Source organism: Centroberyx gerrardi, chromosome 8 (genome assembly GCF_048128805.1).
Source record: "Centroberyx gerrardi isolate f3 chromosome 8, fCenGer3.hap1.cur.20231027, whole genome shotgun sequence".
Classification (NCBI taxonomy): Eukaryota; Metazoa; Chordata; class Actinopteri; order Beryciformes; family Berycidae; genus Centroberyx; species Centroberyx gerrardi.
Window position 1 is genome coordinate 2,479,435 of NC_136004.1, and position 20,132 is coordinate 2,499,566.

Consider the following 20,132-nt stretch of genomic DNA (forward strand, 5'->3'; position numbering starts at 1 on the left):
ACTTTTGTTAAGCTTCTTTCGATATTTTTATACCCATATTGTCACATCTTATAGCTCTTTTCTTCCCCCCCCCATAGCTTCTTCTACCTTCACTGCATGGAGCAAAGTTTCTCCCAGTGTTGGGCTTCAATCATCAACTTGGCGAGCCGAGGCGGATCAGCCAGGCTGCTGTGGTCTCTCCCCGTGCTTGGGAACAAAGTCTATTCTTGGCACCCAGCGTTCTGCATCATTCACTCAATCAGCCATAATCTTAGCTTCAACATGAATGCCTTAGCGGTTTAGTCAAGTGCTCACCAAGACTTGAACAATAGGCTGGCTTTTTGACACATGCAAGAACTATCATTATTTTCAGCCCCCTCTTGACAGTAGAACAAAGAAATAATGTCTCTGATTATGTATTGTTCTACAGTCAAGTATCATTTGGAAACACCACAATTTTGGTTTGAGAACAGCATTGAGACCTTCTGATATTTGGTCTGAACTATGTCTGGAATATTTGCCCAAAGGCCTACATTTTTACTGGAGTTATTTATGGTCAAGGTTTTTGTAAATTTAAATAGATTCAAGTAGTGTCGTACATTCAGGTTCCTAGAAGTGGAAATTCAATTCCTCAACCCTTGGGAGTTCTGGTCGACTCTTGCTGAGTGGAAATGCATTAAAATTGACTGTTTTACCCAATAATTTTTAAAAGCAGTTCCATCGCAGACTAAAACAATTGATTACATGTGTTTGATATTACAGTGACAAATTTTGAGAGAAGCTGAGCCCCCTCCTTGTGAATCAACAGTCAAGCCAGCAGCAGCAATTTCATCAAAATGGGCAATTTTCACACATTTTGATGCTGGAATTGAAGAATTGTCATTCGACTCCAATTGAAGTATGACTACCAGCATGGGGCAGCAAAGTGGTTTGTTTGGGAAATGGCAGCAGCTCGAACTAATGTTGACTGAATTTGGTGTATTCTTGTTCACGTATTAGTTGGAGTTGACTTTGCATGAGCGGTTTTGATGCCGACGACGACAGCAGAACTGGCAACAGATGACGGCGGTTGTTTCTAGACAAAATAAGATGGTATAGCTGGATGGGAAGCAGCAGTGTTGTGTTTTTCTGTTGTTTTGGCTCTGCTCCTTATATGTGTTGAAATTTGCCTGCAGTCATGGCCCCGGGCTATGGCAGCCCTAGAGACAAAGCAAGACGGGCTGCCACCATCATGTTTAACCACCCCTGACACATCATCGCCCTTATTGTGCCTCTCAATCTGAACACACACACACACACGCACACGCACATGCACACGCACACGCACACGCACACGCACACACAAACACAGAGCAGCAGTCTAGGGCAGCAGTGCTGGAGCACCATCTGTCAGGCTGGTGTCAAGTGGCCCTTGTCTCCAATGATTAGGAGAGCTGCTGCTGCCTCAGGTGGTCTGTGGACCAGTTCACCAAGCTAGAGGGGCCGGGCCGGGCCATATGGTCTGTGGGGCACAGGGGGGCACCCAGGGGAGACGGCTCTCCTCCCCAGCCACTGGACAGGAGGGACGGCATCCGCAACCTACGCCTCTGACTGCCGCTGTCCGCTGAAATGTCCCCAGTCAAGCCTGAGTGGATGGTGAAGGGCTTGACAGACGTCATTCAGAGTTTCTGAGAGGAGCTATAGAAGCCTGGGAGGGAGGGGCGCAGAGGTGGGAGGTTTTTCAGGTCAAGGCCAAGCCTTTTCAACATTCACCTTGTTTTTGTATTTTAAATATATGACAGAATTATGGAAATTTGGGATCGTATTCAAGAGATGCAAATACACAGATTGGCATTCAAAGTGAAATGGGGAGATTTCAGAGCCTGCAAAAACATCCCACATATCCTACTTGGAATTAGGAGGCTGAGCTAGAAGGTAAAACCAACATGATGTGAATGCAGCATTAGTCTACAAATTCACATTCTATAGCAGTGGTTCTCACCAGGGGTCCTTGAGAGAGTTCCAGGGGGTCCCCAGAAAATTGATGAATTGTTAAACCTCATCATTATTTAATTTACAACAAGTTAACACAATGAGAGAATGCAGAAGAATTACTGTTTTGATCATAGTTTCACAGTTATCTCTCTACCTACAATACAGATAGTCATGGAATTATGGACAAAGTCATATCTAACAATGAAAATATTCTCAGATTTGAGTTTGAGAGACAAAATCTCATCAAATGGGAGTCTGTGGCCCTAATGTGGACTAAATTAGGGATCCTTGATATGAAAAAGGTTGAGAATCACTGCTCTATATCATGCCCAAATGCATCATGCAGTTCTGGTTTGTTGCATCTAAAGATAAAGATGTTGTGATTGATTTGGTTTCTGCTATTTAATTCTGTGTCCTGTTAACATTTCTGCCTTTTGTTAGCAGGCAGTGGGCTGATTAGAGCTGGACGGAGGCTCTGTCTTGGGAGGGAAGCCTCACTGTGACCAACCAGGTCTGTAATCTTTCATTCCACTGAGGTGTGACACTGAACAGCAGGACCGGAGCAGTCTGCATCATGTTGTGACATAACATGTTATCCACACCTACAGCCATGCATCGACATGCAGCAGACCAAGCAAATAGGAGGATTGCTATAATTGCAAAGGAATGCAACATGTTCATTAGATATTATTTGTTGTTTGTTCATCTTGCAAAGAGGGGAACCTTTTGTGCTGCAGCATTACCATCATCAATTGTTTTCAATAAACCACTTTGAATTGTTTTTATTAAAAAGTCAAACTATCATAATATGTATTTACAAGTTGCACTTGAGCAGAAATAGCCACAAAAGATTCATTTTCCAAGAATCACAACTGGAAATATTATTGGAAATTCAACCAGACCAGTATGAAATGCTGGGTGGAAATGTTTCTGTCATGGTTTTTTCCTCTAGTGTTTGAACTCGTGACGACAGTGTTGTTGATGAGGAAAATGAGGTTTCACTGGGTGACAAATTACAAGGCTTGTCAACGCGGCGGCTTTCAGACTCCGTTCCATCAGCTGTGATTTTCCTCTGCAACACTTGAAGTCTACTTTCATAAGCGTCGTTTTTCACTACATGCCAAACTGTAATCGGAACAGGCTTTCCAGAGGAGTCAAACTCAGAGAGAGAGAGAGCGAGAGAGAGAGAGAGAGAGAGAGAACTGTGGTGTCAAGATGCCATACAAAGGTATGTACCATCCTGCCCATAACACACACATACACACACACAGGAACTTTGTCAGGTAATGACTCCATACATTTAAATGGATAATCATTTTACACAAAAAACATTTTAAAGGTGCAAAAATGACACTTTTTTTTCTCTCCCATAACACAAACAGACCATAATATATCTGGGGGGAGTTGATCGGGCTGATCAATACCAATGACTCAACAATTACTTGGCCAGGTACTGAGATTTCTGGCTTTCAAAACTCACTTTCCGGCCTGTACTGTTTTGGAACAAATCCCCTTTTCCCCACTGGCATTTCAACTGCTCAACAAAGGAAGACGGTGCTACAAGCGAGCGACCGGCGTCACGACACATTTCAGCTACGAAGGCTAAAAAACCCTCGTTCGCAAGCCAAAAAAGCAAAGGTCAAAGCAGTATTATTATGCCAGTATTTTGCATGGTGATATATTAGTTTCCCATGAGATGTTTCCATTGGATCTCTGCTCTAATTCAGCGACCTTTTTGGGTCGTGAGCCCTTAAAATGAAGTGATACCTACTCGCGATTCCCCATCACAGGCTGCATATAGTGGTGGTGGTGAACAGGCTCAACCAAAGAATGATTTTCTCTTTTCAGTTTGTTTCATTTTTGATTGACGATCAGAGGAGAAAACGATTCAGTATTTCACAAGAAAAAAGCAAAAATTTGAGAAAATCTGAAAAAGACAATAGCAAATTTGTATAGTGTTAATATGTTTTATTCCTCTACCATAAATCATCTTGTGACCCCCCCAAAATTATCTTGCGATCCCCTAGGGTGTTCTGATGCCCAGGTTGAGAACCGTTGTTCTAATTAGCTAGCTTACTTTCCTACATTGGGAAAATGTGACTTTATTATTTATGTCAATTACAGGACACCCGGAACTCAATTCCTATTGGTTGCCAATAGAGGTCAATAAAAGCCATAGTTTACTTAATGCACCTTTAATAGATTTTATAGCACTACAATGAGTGTGTTTACATGCATGTTAATATTCCAAATATGAGCATTATGCCAGGTAAGGTCTTGTCACTTACATGGAATTATCAATAATCAGTTTTTTCATACAATACAATTTTCATGCTCGTCACTCCCAATAATAAATGGGATGTGGTGTTTACATGCCAGAATATACCGGTTAATATTGACATATCCGATCTAGCGTATTTAGGTTTTTCATATTGAGGATATGTGATTATCCCGGTCATTGTAAACAGGATATGGCGTTTACTTTGCACCAACTCATTAACAGAATATTTTAATGTCCCGAATATAAACAGAATATTAATGTGCATGTAAACACACTCAAAGATACGTGCAATGGTGGAGACGGTTGTCGGAGAGCAATTGAATTGATGCCCAGGATTTTGCATTTTGAAAATTATCCAGGAACCGAAACAGGGTAAACATTGTGTCAGTGAAGCTGAACAATACATGACTACAAAAACACAAATTACAGATATTGACAGATATGAACAACAACTTTAAAGAATGTGTAATAGTCTATTTGTTTTTGTTTTTTTACATGTGTATTTAAAAGCTAACCTTTACTAGACAAAGTGGAGTTAGTTTTTTCTTATTGATTTCCACCAGAAAAAAACACTATAGTGATGTTTTGAGGTGTTCCTGTATATAGATCATTTTTGTTTCTAATAACCCTCCATACCACTGAATTCAAAATAACATGCCAAATTAGGCCAACAGACATGTATAGACATATCAAGTTTAACCAAACTCACATATATAATTTTATATATGTATATATATATGTATATATATATCTATATATATATAGATATATATATACATACATATATATATATATATATATATATATATATATATATATATATATATATATATATGTACAGTATACCATAACTGTGGAGGAAGTAAAGAGTCTATCAAATGTCCTCAGTACACCTTACAAAATAAAAGCATTTCCTGCAAGACTGACATGGGAACAAAAAAATCACAATATAAAAAAAGAAAGAAAAAAAAGATCCTTATGACATGATAATTTTGCTTACACTTTTATTTATCTTGTAAAGCACTTTGAAATTCTGTTTTGAAGTGATCCATTATTGCTATTATTATTATTATTATTATTATTATTATTATTATTATTATTATTATTATTATTATTCCAAAGGTGAGAAAACAGAACATGACTGAACTAAGCCTTTGCAGACATGATGAAAACCTCCAGCTGACTGGAAAACTTCTCTCATCTAACTGGAAGCTTTATTCATTGGCATCTTTAATCCTCTGTGTTGTGGAAAATATGAAAGTTCAGGGGTATTTTGAGACTGTCTCGGTCACTTTGGAAATGCAAATTGTGCTAAGACGCAAAAATTATCTTATCAAAGAAAAAAAACAAAAAAACATCCCAGGTTGATATCAAAGATGTCCAATTGATGGATTAAATGATCAGATTTTGCACTTTGGCACTAATGTTCAGTTGACTCTGTGTGATGGATGTGTCCAAATAAGCCGTTATATGTTGAGAGGCTCATATGTTGTCAAGATCTTGGAAAACATTCCCAGAGGGTTGAGGTCAGCCTATCCCCACATGCTGAATTATTGATAGTATCAAAGTATTGGAGCAGAAACACATCATTAACTGTTGACATGATATTTGACAGGTTGGTGCACTAACTAGAAAAAAGTGTACGCATTTTCATTTGACCTGGCTGCTTATACTGGGCAATACAAACCATGTCATGCATCAGGCTGTTGACTAAATCCACTGTGTTCCTCTTATCTTGTGTATCCCCCCCTATGGTTTAAAATCAAAATGACCTCACCCAATAGGATTTCCTGAAGAGATCAGTCATAAGATACTCTTGTTTTCAACGGGGACAACTTGTACTTTCTTTTAAATTCGGTATAAACATAACACGATGAATTAAACATGATCACCCCCATGCATTATTTGTTAGAAACACAAATTAAGGTCATAAGAGACATTTTTATGTCCTGTATCTGCTGCTGTCTGGCTGCTTGGGATAGCGGTCACCTAGTGCCATAGCTGTCTAAGGGAAGTCATATGTCATCTATGGCATATACTGTATATACTGTGTGTATGAAAATAACATTTCTCAATGGCATCTATGATGTTTGTCTTCTCATTTGCATTTCCTCACCCACATTCTGTTCTATCATGCATTATGGCACCAGAGTCATCTCATGGCCCATTTCTCCTCAAAGTCACAGTCCAGAATATGTAGAGGCAGCGTCACAAATCTCCCAGCAACCACAGCTGCTGCCATCATGGAGGTCCATTGGAGAATGGGCTGTGTACAAATAATGTCTAAATATATCGTGAGTTTGGAATTATAAGGGTCTATTTTGGTAGAGTGCAGTTCTGAGAAATTCAGCATCAAAGTTTTGACGTCCCAGCTGGCAAAACTGTTAGGTAGTGGAATTTATCTTTATAGCTTTTATATGAGGTTCTGTCTGACTGTTTACAATGAGGCAACCTCAGTTTCAATGGGAAACTCTCCCTTACTTATGCTTCAATTGTTATCAGGAAAAAGTAAAGTGATATTCTTCATTAACTTTAAAAAATATAAATTACTACCCTTTCAACCTACATTAGCTAGCCTGACAGGACATGGCTAAGTGGTAGATGTTGATTGGTCCTCACAGAAACAAAATGTGTGATTGGATGGGCAATAGAACGTTATAGTACCAAGCTGAAATGTACTTTCTGAGATAGAATTTTCTGTCTTTTCAAATATTTAACCCTCAAATTTTCTTTGAAAAGAAATAACACAACACAAGCATAAAGTGACATTAAAAGATCATGAATGTTCCACGCTGTTCTATTCTATTCTGTTCCACGCTATTCTATTCTACTCTATTCTATTCAATTCAGCTGTTCCACACTATTCTATTCTACTCCAATCTTCTCTATTTTACCCTACTCTACACCTCTCTATACTGTATTCTATCTATTCTACTCTACTGTATTCTACTCTACTCTGCTCCACTTCACTCTATTTTACTGTAATCTACTGTATTCTACTCTATTCTACCCTACTCTTTGTTCTACTCTCCTGTATTCTGCTGTATTTTAGCCAGACCTCTGCAGCTTTTTGTCCAGTAAAAGGTGACAGACAGTGTGAGGCTTCAGCATAGCAGTGATCCATCAGTGAATCCACAGCTGTGTTTGGATCGTCAGTGAGAGAGCAGGGAAGCAGTCGCTGCTTTGGCTTTAGATCAATACGTGTCACCATCTGACTTGATCTTGATCCTTTACAGTATTTGTCTCCAAGAATTCCAGCATTCACCTCCACTCTCTAAGCTGAGCCGTGATACTGCTTCTTTAAGGCTTTTGCCTTGTTTTAAAGCTGCGCCACGAAAGATGGTAGGGCTGGGAATCAATTAAAAAATAACAACTAATTAATCGCACAATTTTCTGTGATTAATCACATTTTTTTCTTACGACTGAAGCTTGTAATCATAGATATTTAAACCTAGGATGACCACATTAATCACTAAATCACCAAATTAATGTAGAATCAACACAAAGGAAGTATATTTGAAATCAAATACTATTGTTCAATAGCATCTTTTTCATTGAAAACACAGACTCTCCCCTGTGAACTACAGATCAGTCATTTCCATCAAAACCATCAAAATTCAGCTTGACAGGCATATTTCTTTACATGCACTAACTGAAATAATAACAAAAGCTACAAGTGCCAGCTGAAACTTTCTGCCTAAAACCCCATCCTGTCCTTCTCCGTCATTAGCCTAAATCACAAAGTGGGGCTGCGACAGAGAGGAGCGCTCTGTCCAGAGAAAGCTGGACTCGCCAATGAAAGCTGGACTCACCAATGTTAGATCTTTTGTCTCTCATCCCTTTGGCATCCTTTGGTATGAAGCATCACAGACTGGCTGGAGCTGTGGTAGTTTACTGACATCACCTTACAGGATTTCTGGGTATTGAAGTCCTCAAAATTACAACAGTTACCTCTTGCTGCCATTTGGGGCTGCCAGAGGTGTGACCAAGTCACCTTTGCTCGAGTCCCAAGTCAGTCTCAAGTCTTGAGGCACAAGTCTCAAGACAGTCAAGTCCCAAGTCTAAATGATTACCAAGTCAAGTCCAAGTCAAGTCCATGTCATTAATGTCAAGTCTCAAGTCTAAATGTAGAAAAACCAAGTCAAGTCAGAACAAATCAAGAGTCCAGTATCAATTTAATATCTTAAAGAAAACTTTTCAATGCGATATGGTTTTAATAGGATAAAAACTTGGTAAGAGCATCATGAGTTTAATTTCTATAATCAGTTTCAACTTCAATAAATTCAATCATTCCATACAAATTCAGAAAACAGAATTTAAATTCAGTCGTCTGATGGAACAAATCTCATCACTTTCAATCTAAGTCATTTACACAAACACAAGATCTCAAGTCAAGACTTTAGAAACCTTTTCAAGTCAGAGTCAAGTCTCAAGTCACCAGAACCTAAGTCAAGTCAAGTTTCAAGTCTTCTCTTCATGCATCAAGTCAAGTCTCAAGCAATTAAAATTGTGACTCGAGTCCAAGTCATGTGACTTGAGTTCCCACCTCTGGGGGCCACCAACGTGGAAATATCATTTTGATGGTGTCTTGCTTCCATAATTCAATGTATTTCCAGTTGAAACAGAATGTTGGGGGACTGTTCAAAAGCCATGCATCAGTGAAGCAAGAACCAACTCTTCTTCTTGCATGCTGATGACTCCATGCCCTGCCACAATATGTTGCTTTTTATTGTCATTTGATAAAGGCTTTTTTGCCTGTTGCCTTTGTTATCTCTGTGAGTATAGTGTTTTTTAAGTCTTTGTGTAAGTCTCAAAATATTTTGTAGCATAATCACGAGCCATCGCAAATTCTGGATTCTTCTAAATGAATAAATTCCAGCCACTGGGATGCAACCATGTCTTTAGAAAAGGAAACCACCGTACCATGTTGATACTCATTTTGAAAGCCGTGAAGTTGCATGTTTTAGGAGGGGGGATTGTTAAAAAATCTGTGATATTAGCCTATTGGTTGGAATTTTTCTACTACTACTGTACTACTGCTACGCCATGAAGTAACCACTAAAAAATACACTTTTTTCCAAGAGGTATAAGACATGGGATTTTGATATAAACATATGAGAAAACAAGGTGAAAAGTTCATTTTTTAATTTCCGTATGACTTTCATATCATGGCCATTACTGCCATAAAAAGGCACTGCTTATTCCAAAAGCATTGTTGTGTTGCTAGGTACTGCTTGTAACAGAGATATGGCCACACACTGCAGCTACAATAACCATATGAATCAATAAATCATCAATAAAGCTCTCTCCACAGTCCCTGCTGCTCCTGCTGCAGTGAATACAAGCGGACTGCCATATGTCATAGAGTGACATACACACATGCCCATACGCACACACATGCATGTACACACACAATATAGGCACACAATCCCCTAGTGCTGGAGTCGGTTTATATCAAATTTGCTGTCATCACCATTTCTTAATTATTACTAGTTCCCATTTCATTCATTATAACTAGGAGGTTAATGTAAAGCAACAACAATAATAATAATAATAATAATAATAATAATAATAGATAAATAGAACAACTTTTCACTAAATAGGCCAAACCCGTTTTGTTATTGCTGTTGTTAGTGTTGTTGTTGATATTATTATTATTATTATTATTATTATTATTAGGCCTAGTATTATTATTATTATTAGAATGTTTATTATTATTTTATCATGTTATGATTTAGGCCTACATTTATTTAGGAAACAATTTCATTGTTGCACTAAATAATTTTTAAAAATAAATAATTTTGGGAAATGATTCCAAACTAAACTGTTTCAGTGTTTTTCAGGCGGGTCAAAAACACATGCTGCTCCATTTTCCTGATAAAAACGTGTCTATATTCTACAAACAAGTGTATTCTTAGCCCGCTAGTGGTGTTGTGTGTTTATGGGGTTAGTAGGTTACTAACACAAGAGGGCGTGTTGGTGTGTGTTATGGTGGCTCCTGTAGGTCCTGGCCTGTTACCACATTGATTTAGGGCTCGCACTCGCACCAACTCTTGCACAAATAGACTCCGCACTTGTTCCTTCAGTATTTTCTCCCCAAATCCGTTACTATTCCGCATTCCCACGGAAGCGTTACACGTCTTTTAAACAGCAGGTCGCAGCGTTCATGTTTCCCATGATATTTTTGACTGTTCAAGCTTAACGCCCCACAATTTTAGTTGTATTAATTTGATATAATCCCAGCTCCATGCTGTGACTGTCCGCAACCATTTTCCAAAGGCAGTGCATGCTCAGGATTAATTCCACTGAGTCCTATAGGCTATGTCCGTTTGAAGGGATTATCCTACCTATATGGAAAACATTTAGTTGACTATGTAAACCATAGCCCACCCAACACCAACCATCTCTCCTATAGGCCCGACACAAACAAAACAACAATAACAGAATTTCACCAGAGCAGAACAGACGCCTGGCTGGAAAACAAATGAGTGATTTGCAGCATATGTGTGCCAGTGTGTGTGCTTGCCAGTGTGTGCAGCAGTGTGTGTAGTGCCGGTCAGGGGCTGCGGAGCCAATCAGCTGCACATCCAGATGACGCGCTGCTGTCCTACGTCAGCCCCGCCGCTAGTCAGGACCAGAGCCGCACACACACCGGCAACACACACATTCTGCAGCCGGACACCGCAGCCCTGCCCGGCAGCCCCGGAGCGGACACATCCAGGCTTCCCGGCGCCGCAGCCCGCTGTGACAGTGGACCTAACACCGCCTTACTTTGTGGACATGGGAGACATGGGGGATCCGCCGAAAAGTAAGACAACTTTTGTCTTGGGATGCTGCATTTCTTGGAGCGCATTCGCATCACTTCACTTAAGTTGGGTTTTGGTGCCTGCAGATCCAAACAGATTTTTCCTGGCCTAATAGAGCCATTAGTAGTAAAATGACCGAATTTTATAGCAGCTTCACTGAAGGTTAAAGTCAGATGTGGGCAACAGTTCTTAAAACGGCGGTGACCAACAATGCATTTTTTCAGGTCAATTCACTTATTATTATTAACTAATAATAACAATAATAGCAACAATAATAATAATAATTGGATATTCCTTTTAGCCTATTAACTATATCAACTCCAGACATATTATGACTTGTCATGGGACAGTCAGGAAGAGTGAGCCCTCATCAGCAGCCTGACACCGAGTTGTGAGTTTGGTGTGTGATGTGTCTGGTTGTGCTGGTGTTCCAGAGAAGCGGCTGGTGTCTCTGTGTGTGGGCTGCGGGAACCAGATCCACGACCAGTACATCCTGCGGGTCTCCCCGGACCTGGAGTGGCACGCCGCCTGCCTCAAATGTGCCGAGTGCAGCCAGTACCTGGACGAGTCCTGCACGTGCTTCGTCCGGGACGGAAAGACCTACTGCAAACGGGACTACATCAGGTAGGACGTGCCGGGCCGGGCCGGGCCGGGACCCCCCGAGTCCCCCCTACCCCGTCAGACAACACGGTCTGAGCTGGACCACACTGGAAAATATTACTTCAAATTAGGCATTTGCATTTTACTACATGCTGTTGTCAAATCGGGATTATTTTGATGTATTTGCGGTGGGCTAGACTGATATAAAAATAATATTTTTTCTTCATTATTGGATTAACAATGACGTTTTTTTTGTAGACAATTAAACAGCATAAAATGTCACCATTTCAGTGTCTTAGGCCTACAGTGGATTTCTGTAGGCCTACAAATAATCAAGTACAATTAATAAAAAACTGCAACATTGCACAAGGCCTAGTAAACTGTATTATTCAGTTATTCCAATCAGACTTTACCGTCCTAAACCCCGGTTGGTAACGGATTAACCTATAAAGCATCATAAAAATATCCTAACTGGGGTTGCCCTACCGTAATTACACCACGAGAACAATTATTACATTACAGCAGCCCTTGTTCCCAGCTATTGTCCAGTGACGAGCTTCATAATAAATTTGTCGTGGAAAAGACAACAAATGTTCAGTTTAATAATAATAATAATAATAATAATAATAGCGACAGTAATTATGTTGACAATAATGATTAGAATATCAATATCGCTCGGGTGAATCATAATGATACCAACACCTAATAATAATAATAATAATAATAATAGGCGTAATCATCATTATTTGTTTTATTATTGTTTTTATTATTGCTATTGCCATTATTATTTATAGATCACTTATCAAAACAGTGCTTTAAATAATAATAAACAAATAAAATTATTTTCATATTGAACGGACCGGACCCTTTTGTTGTTGTTGTTATTGTTATTATTATTATTATTATTATTATTGTTGTTGTTGTTGTTGTTGTTGTTGTTGTTGTTATTATTATTATTCTTATTATTAGTTCTAGTAGTAGTAATAGTAGTATTGTTGTTGTTATTTTCCTCGCATTATCATTCAGACTGTATCAACTGTCCGCTTGCCTGCAACCAACTGACCGGAGTGTGTGTCTGCAGGTTATACGGGATCAAATGCGCTAAATGCAACATCGGTTTCAGCAAGAACGACTTCGTGATGCGAGCCCGCTCCAAGGTCTACCACATCGAGTGTTTTCGGTGCGTGGCCTGCAGCCGGCAGCTCATCCCGGGGGACGAGTTCGCCCTGAGGGAGGACGGACTGTTCTGCCGGGCCGACCACGACGTGGTGGAGCGGGCCAGCCTGGGCCCCGGCGACCCGCTCAGCCCGCTGCACCCCGCCCGACCGCTGCAGATGGCAGGTAAAGTCCCTGCGATAACCTCCGTATCAGAAGGATTATTACTGCCTCGAACGAATGCATTGTATATATATTTTTTTTTTACTCGCACTGCGTTTTAGAAGCAGTTGGGTTTTACCGGAGCACATTTTGTGGTTGGTTTTGGCCCCAAACAGCCCTCTCCCCATTTAAAATGAGCCCGTTCTACTTGTTTGAAACTCCCTTTGATGCCTTTAAAGACATTCGACTGCCATGTTTCATAAATTAATGTTTGGCTTTTAGTTTAACAATGTCTTCGGCTACTGTATTTCACACTGACCAAGAATTCTCCTCACTCTCACACCTGCAGACTTTTCTCATGTAGCCTTATATCTTTTGTTTCAATGTTGCTGATGAAGTGAGGGGAAAACAGAGTTGTATTTAGTCTACTACTATGCCCATATGTCAGTGTGATTTACTGCTCAGGGTTTGATCCAGAGTGCCCTCCACCCACTACCCCCCCACCCCCAAAAAAATGTTGAAATGAAACGGACGCCTTGCCTGGGCCGGCAGGAGGATTTTCCGCTGAGGTTTCTTGGAATAAAATCGCGGAAGAGTTCGTATAAATGGGATGCTGCTGATGCCATTAGAACCATCAGCATCTTCTTGTCCGGCAGACTGGGGATGTTCTGCTCTGTAATGAGGTCCGGCTCCTTTCTTTTTCTTTTTTTTTCTTTTTTTAGTTAAATTGGACTGGCTATTGTTAATTGTTTATTTTATTTCACTTTTAGATTTTTTTTCTGCATACCGCTGGTCCGGCTATGCTGAGCAGATTAGATACAGTGTGCTCTGTTGTCAGAAATACACCAGGTTATCGCTGCTGGAGGAATGCACAGATACGGCTGCTGGCCCGGGATACATTTGGTCAAATCAGCAAAAACATTCCGGATAGTAAAAAATCAAATGCCTACCTTGCAGTGTTGTGTGAGGAAGTGGGATAGACTATTTTTTATGAAAATGCAGCCTTCTGCGTAGACTTTTGTCATCCTGGTGTGTTGGGCTTTTTTTTTTTGACAATTTCAACCTAAGATCAGTCAGTTGTCAGTTGAGTTGCTCTTCTAAGATAAAACCTCATAATTTTCATCATATCTACATAAAGGCACTGAAACACTTAAAAATGGTTTTATTTAGACTAATTTTCATAAAGGACTGTGTTAAAGCGGAATGGACAAACGCACTGTGTGATCTGTAATGCTGGCTTGGACTCTACCAGTTGTTACCTTATTAATAGAAAAATGCATATTCGCCATGGACTAAATAGTAGCCTATGCTGTGATGCTGCTCACTACTGAATCTGGTGCCTTATATTTAGGCCCAACGTTTTAAAGTCAGCATTGTGTTGGGAAGGCATTGCTAAGGCTGAGGATGAGAACATGATGAAGATTAAAACAGGTTCTTTGCCTCACCAACTTCACACTGACTTCACCAAGGTGTGCGTCGTGTGTTCAGGACTGTTCCTGTGGATTTGGGTTGCAGCCTATTGTTGGTCAGCATCATGTAGGATCATCATGTAGCTACTAGGTTACTTCTAAACGGGCCTGTAGAGAAACTTCAGATCATGTACATCCATAGTTGTCGTGGTCTTTATGCGGGTTGATAAACCTCTCTGCTGATAGATAATGTGTTTTTTTTTATCTCCCTGGGTTTCCTGTCCCTTCTCAACAGCAGAACCAATCTCGGCCCGGCAGCCTGCGCTGCGGCCTCACGTCCACAAGCAGCCGGAGAAGACGACCCGGGTCCGGACGGTGCTGAACGAGAAGCAGCTGCACACATTGCGGACCTGCTACAACGCCAACCCGAGACCCGACGCTCTAATGAAGGAGCAGCTGGTGGAGATGACCGGCCTCAGTCCGCGGGTCATCCGGGTCTGGTTCCAGAACAAGCGCTGCAAGGACAAGAAGAGGAGCCTGCTGATGAAGCAGCTGCAGCAGCAGCAGCCTAACGACAAGACGGTAAGACCGAGCTTTATAGGCTACAGCGGAACACACTGGACTGGACCGTGCTGAACTGGACTAGACTAAATTGAACCAGACTGGACTGTTGACAAGCTTGTATGAGCCGATAGAGCCCACACAGTCTCACAGAGGCCCAGACACACACACACACACACACACACACACACACACACACACACACACACACACACACACAAACGCCCCCAGCGCCCCCCGCCCCCTCCCGTTATTTCTAGTATTCAGCATTTATTTCTACCATAACGGCATATCCAGACATACCTATTGACATGCTAGTGTGTAACCTACTGACCGCGGGCCGTGTCGTTGCAGAACATCCAGGGAATGACGGGCACCCCTATGGTGGCGGCCAGCCCGGAGCGGCACGACGGCGGCCTGCAGGCCAACCCGGTGGAGGTCCAGAGCTACCAGCCGCCCTGGAAGGTCCTCAGCGACTTCGCCCTGCAGAGCGACATCGACCAGCCCGCTTTCCAGCAACTGGTGAGCCCACAGCACAGTCTGGACCACCCAGGACTGGACCGATATGGCTTTCTCCAGGCTAGTTTTTAAACTGACATATACAGCTGATATTCAATATCTTTCAATATGCAATGTTTCCCCGCAGAGTTGTATTCTTGTCAGGATGGGACATCCTGAAACAGCATTTAGACCATCATGGGACACTAAAGCTCTCCACTGAAACCCAGACTGATGAAATTCTTTTAGGGTTAGCAGGACTTTAAGGCAGCCAACCACTTATTCAATGGTTGGGAAAATCTGGGATACATTACTGCCTTTAAATGAAAAATGTATTTACAAAAACACATTATTGAACAATTAAATGAATTAATAAAATGTGTAGAAAATACAATTTAATTGCAGGTTTTACAGACAGGCTTTAGGGAGGAACCCCCATCATATCATTGGCTAGCTGATATCTGATATTTAGGCCTAATAAAAGCCCAATATCGACCCAATATATCGGTCAAACCCAGCATTGTTGCAAAGGAATGACAGAAAAAAAACAGCTACACTTGGAGAACAATTGACAAAGCTTTAACATGCCTAATGAAAACCAGCGTGTTTGTGTTGATATTAAAGCTTTGTCAATTGTTCCCCAGGAATAGCTGAGTGTTTGTCATTCCTTTGGATTGTTTGCTATTCGTTGATTCATAATGTGACTGTGAAGATTTTTCAAGAGAAAAACGCAAACAGAAAAGGACTAATAGGGGCAGTAGCCTATTTAGTTTAATGGTCGGATACACTGGTTTAGGATGGGAGTGTTGCACTTCTCCATCCCATCATAATCAGGACTACACTACTGATGTGAAAACATATTTTATACTGAATTCAAGTAGGATTTAAACAGAGTTAAATGAATAACAGAGGACAAAAACGTGGTTTTTAATATTTAAGATCTGTCAATTGTTGTCCGAGAACAGCTGATTTTTTTAAATTCCTTTGGTTCTCAATGACTGATGCGCCAGATATTGTTGGTGACATCCAGCTGTAGGTCTATAGGCTATTCCAGTATCCTGTGTTCATTTAACTCTGGTGGGAGTGGATTTATAGAAACACTGGTTGATTTCTATACTCGGGGTTAATTTTTTTTTACTGTGTTTTGTTATTTTTTATTGAAGCACACCAGATGATGTATTTTGTCATTGTATGTTTACAGTAAACCCTATTGCTCCAATACAGTCTCATACAATTTCGAACTCTGAAACGCGGATTAAGGCTATCACATAGAAAAATAAAGGTGCGAACTGGAACCGAACATGGTTCTTCAGAGTGATGCCATAGAAGAACCATTTCTGGCTCCACAAAGAACCTTGATTCTTAGTTATGGGATGGTGGGTGATGGCATAAATGTGGAAAATAACAAAGCCCCTCTATAGTATATATTGTGCAATTGCAAATGAGGCTATAGCCTACAAGGGCAGATAAACAAAAACGCAATGCAGGTGTCTAAGCAAAGGAGTGCAGAAATGGTTCTTTAAAGAACATTGGTTATTTGTGGAACAAGAACTTTCGGTTCCAGTTCGCACCTTATTTTTCTGTGTGTAGCCTACATGCTGTGGGCACAAATAATGTGAACATGACGTTCCTCCACTAGCCTACATCATTTGACAATAACAAGAATTAGACATGCCATTTCCACCTGTTCTCCCAGAACAAGCTCACCAACTTTGGGCGAGTAAACCAATTCGGTTCAGGTTCAGGTCACGAAAACCTAAAAATTAAACACTCCTAGTAGGAAACTTGCAACGAGCTGTGAATTGAAGGTAAATGTACCCGCCCACCCACCGCGCAATTTCAATGTCAAACTCCTGCCTGCTTCTAGTCGAGTCTCCTCCACTCCACCTAACGGACTCCTCTCGTGCACGGGAGCGCCTTATTTGCATATTCAGCTCTCGTGCTCGTTTCACGAAGCATCCGGAGGCCAGTGCGTGGTGTTTAGAGTGTTCCCTTGCCTTTTTACTGACTTGCTTCGTGTTTTGTTCCAGGTCAGTTTCTCGGAGGGAGGGCCGGGCTCGAACTCGACAGGCAGCGAAGTAGCGTCGATGTCGTCCCAGCTTCCAGACACGCCGAACAGCATGGTATCCAGCCCCATTGAGGCCTAGGGCCGCGTGGACGGACTGAACACACCGCCCTGTTCATCCCACCCTCCTCCCGACTGCACCAAACAACCCCCCTGGTTGTATTTTTACACTGTGAAGACAATCATGGGATTTTACCACAGCCACCCCATATACGTCCATCCAGAAGAAACGGACGGACCCTTCGTCATGACTGGTGCTGCCCGTTCACATGCCTGGTTACAGTTTTGCCAAAAGAGAAGACAGAAAATATCCCTACTTCGACAAAACGGACCTCTGAATAGGAGAGACATCTGAATCCAATATTTGCGAAATGCCGTGCGCTACGTTTGAATATAAAACAATGACTGGTGATTCTGTTTTTTTTTTTGTTTTTTTATTTTAATATTCAATAGCTTGACCAGAGATGCACCTCATCATATGATAGACCATTTGGAGGGGACAGCATTGCTTTTTTCATTTTTATTACATGATTTCCTTCATGGCCCAAGTACTAAAGCATTGCAACAAGGTATACCTCTATTTTGCCACAAGCTTCGTGGGACATTTGTGTGTGAGTTAGTGTCCGTCCAAGAATTATTATTTTTTTCTTTCCCAAAGATGTGTATAATTCTAAGTTAAAAAAAAAAAAACGACCGTTAGCTCTGGAAGAAAAATGTTTCGTTTGTTCCTGTGCAACAAAAATTATTTATTATTTATTGTCGACAGATTTGCCACCTTTTGTGTAACTTTCTTAACTGAAGTAAAAACAAAAAAGATTGTACCGTGGTCTCTGAATTATCTATCAAAATTTGATGTGTCCTGTTCTTTCTTATACTATGGAGCCTATAATTCAACGCCAGAAGTAGAAATATTTCTAGGATAGTAAGAATAGTATTATTATCTATAGAGTGATTTTATCCATATTCTGACTTAGAATATTAAGACTGAGGCGGAACATCAGATCTATTAAATGGCTGGATGGATTATGGTTATATTGGTGCAGATGTCTCAGTTTAACTTGGTTCAACATAGTAGATAGACCTGTGGCTTTTTTTTTTTTTTTCTTCAAGAGAATACAAACAGCCTGTGATAGAAAAAGACTAATAGGAATAATAAGCACAAATAGGGGCAATATTTAGTTTAATGATCTGGTTTAGGACAGTGATTCTCAACCTTTTTCATATCAAGGACCCCTAATTTTTTACACATTAGAGCCACGGACCCCCATTTGATGAGATTTTCTCTCTTGGACCCAAATCTGAGAGTATTTTTTTTTTTGTTAGATATGATTTTGTCCAGAATTCCATGACTATCTGTATTGTAGGTAGAGAGATAACAGTGAAACTACGATCAAAATAGTCATTCTTCTACTTTCTATAATTGTGTTCAATGAAATAATGCTGAAGTTGAACAATTCATCAATTTGCTGGGGACCCCCTGGAACCCCCTCAAGGACCCCTGGTAGTCCCCGCACCCCACGTTGAGAACCACTGGTTTAGGAGGTGTTGGACTTTTCAGTCTCTCCATCCCATAATAACCAGGGCTACTTTACTTGTGTAAAAAAAAACATCTGATCCATCAAATTTTGTTCCGTTATTTCCTTTTGATTTGGTTTTTAATATCAGTTGTTCTCCATGAGCAGCTGCATTATTTTGTTCCTTTTTGATTCACCTATGATATAAAGAAGAGTGATATGAATATTTGACAACACAACTAGGAAGAATATCTGTCGGGATGTGTGAAGCTCTGTCCCTCCATCCCATCATAGGCATCACGGCTGCGCTGCTTATGTACAAACATCAGATCCATCGCATTTGGTTCAATTATTTCCTGTTGACTTTATTGAAAGGAATCGATTTGTATGTGACAAAGGCGTCTCTATGAATCTGGAATGACCTCATGAATAGGGATTTCTACATTTCCAAAATAACAGTGTTATGACTTAGTAGCTTAGCAACAGCATGCAGGATCAGCTGGGGGTTCCAAATGTGACAAAGCCAAGGTTTTAGAAGGTGTTGCTGAGAAGTTTCTGTTTGTGTGTGTGTGTGTGTGTGATGAGTTTACAGGACTGAAGAGGCTCTGTGTTCATGGCAATCTGAGTCTTACTGTCTGAAAATCTGTTGTGTTTAGTCGCTCCAGCCCGGCTTGATTCACACTGTTCACTTTAGGCCATTGCTCATTAACGTCTGGATATAATTTCTCATCAGGGAAAAAATAAGAAATATGAGGGAGAGCGGCATGGAGTCGACTGCTTGTCACTCCGGTGCCTTATGATGTCGATTCGTGATACAGTTCCTCATCCCTATAGTCAGGTCTCTCTGGAATAGGGGATCTGCAGGCAGAAACACAAATTTTAGACTTTTTAAGACCTGGAATCGAATATAAAATACAAAATATAGAGACAAAAAACTGAGTGAGCATAATGAAATGATGATAATGAATGTTGTGAAGCTGTACATGGGAAGAATAAGAAAAAGAACACCAGGAAATGAATGACAAGAAGTCCAGTTGTGTTTCGTAAAGCAGATACGATGAAGAAAAAAAAAAAAATCATATCTTGCATGGTATGCTACTAACAATGTTCTGTATTCATGTACATGCA

General features: G+C 40.6%; 1 protein-coding gene across 2 annotated transcripts; it reads left to right on the forward strand.

The window, feature by feature from the left end:
* The first annotated feature begins 10,957 nt into the window (after nucleotides 1-10,957).
* isl1a (ISL LIM homeobox 1a) lies at nucleotides 10,958-18,255 on the forward strand. 2 transcript variants are annotated; one of them, XM_071915184.2, is made up of 6 exons: nucleotides 10,958-11,042; nucleotides 11,475-11,664; nucleotides 12,722-12,981; nucleotides 14,662-14,948; nucleotides 15,282-15,449; nucleotides 17,456-18,255. In XM_071915184.2, the coding sequence occupies exons 1-6, from the start codon at nucleotides 11,015-11,017 to the stop codon at nucleotides 17,570-17,572; spliced, it is 1,050 nt and encodes a 349-aa protein (XP_071771285.1). In that variant the 5' UTR covers nucleotides 10,958-11,014; the 3' UTR covers nucleotides 17,573-18,255. The 2 variants fall into 2 exon arrangements, with proteins under 2 accessions (XP_071771285.1, XP_071771286.1); XM_071915185.2 differs by having other exon boundaries at nucleotides 14,665-14,948.
* Nucleotides 18,256-20,132: the final 1,877 nt, after the last annotated feature.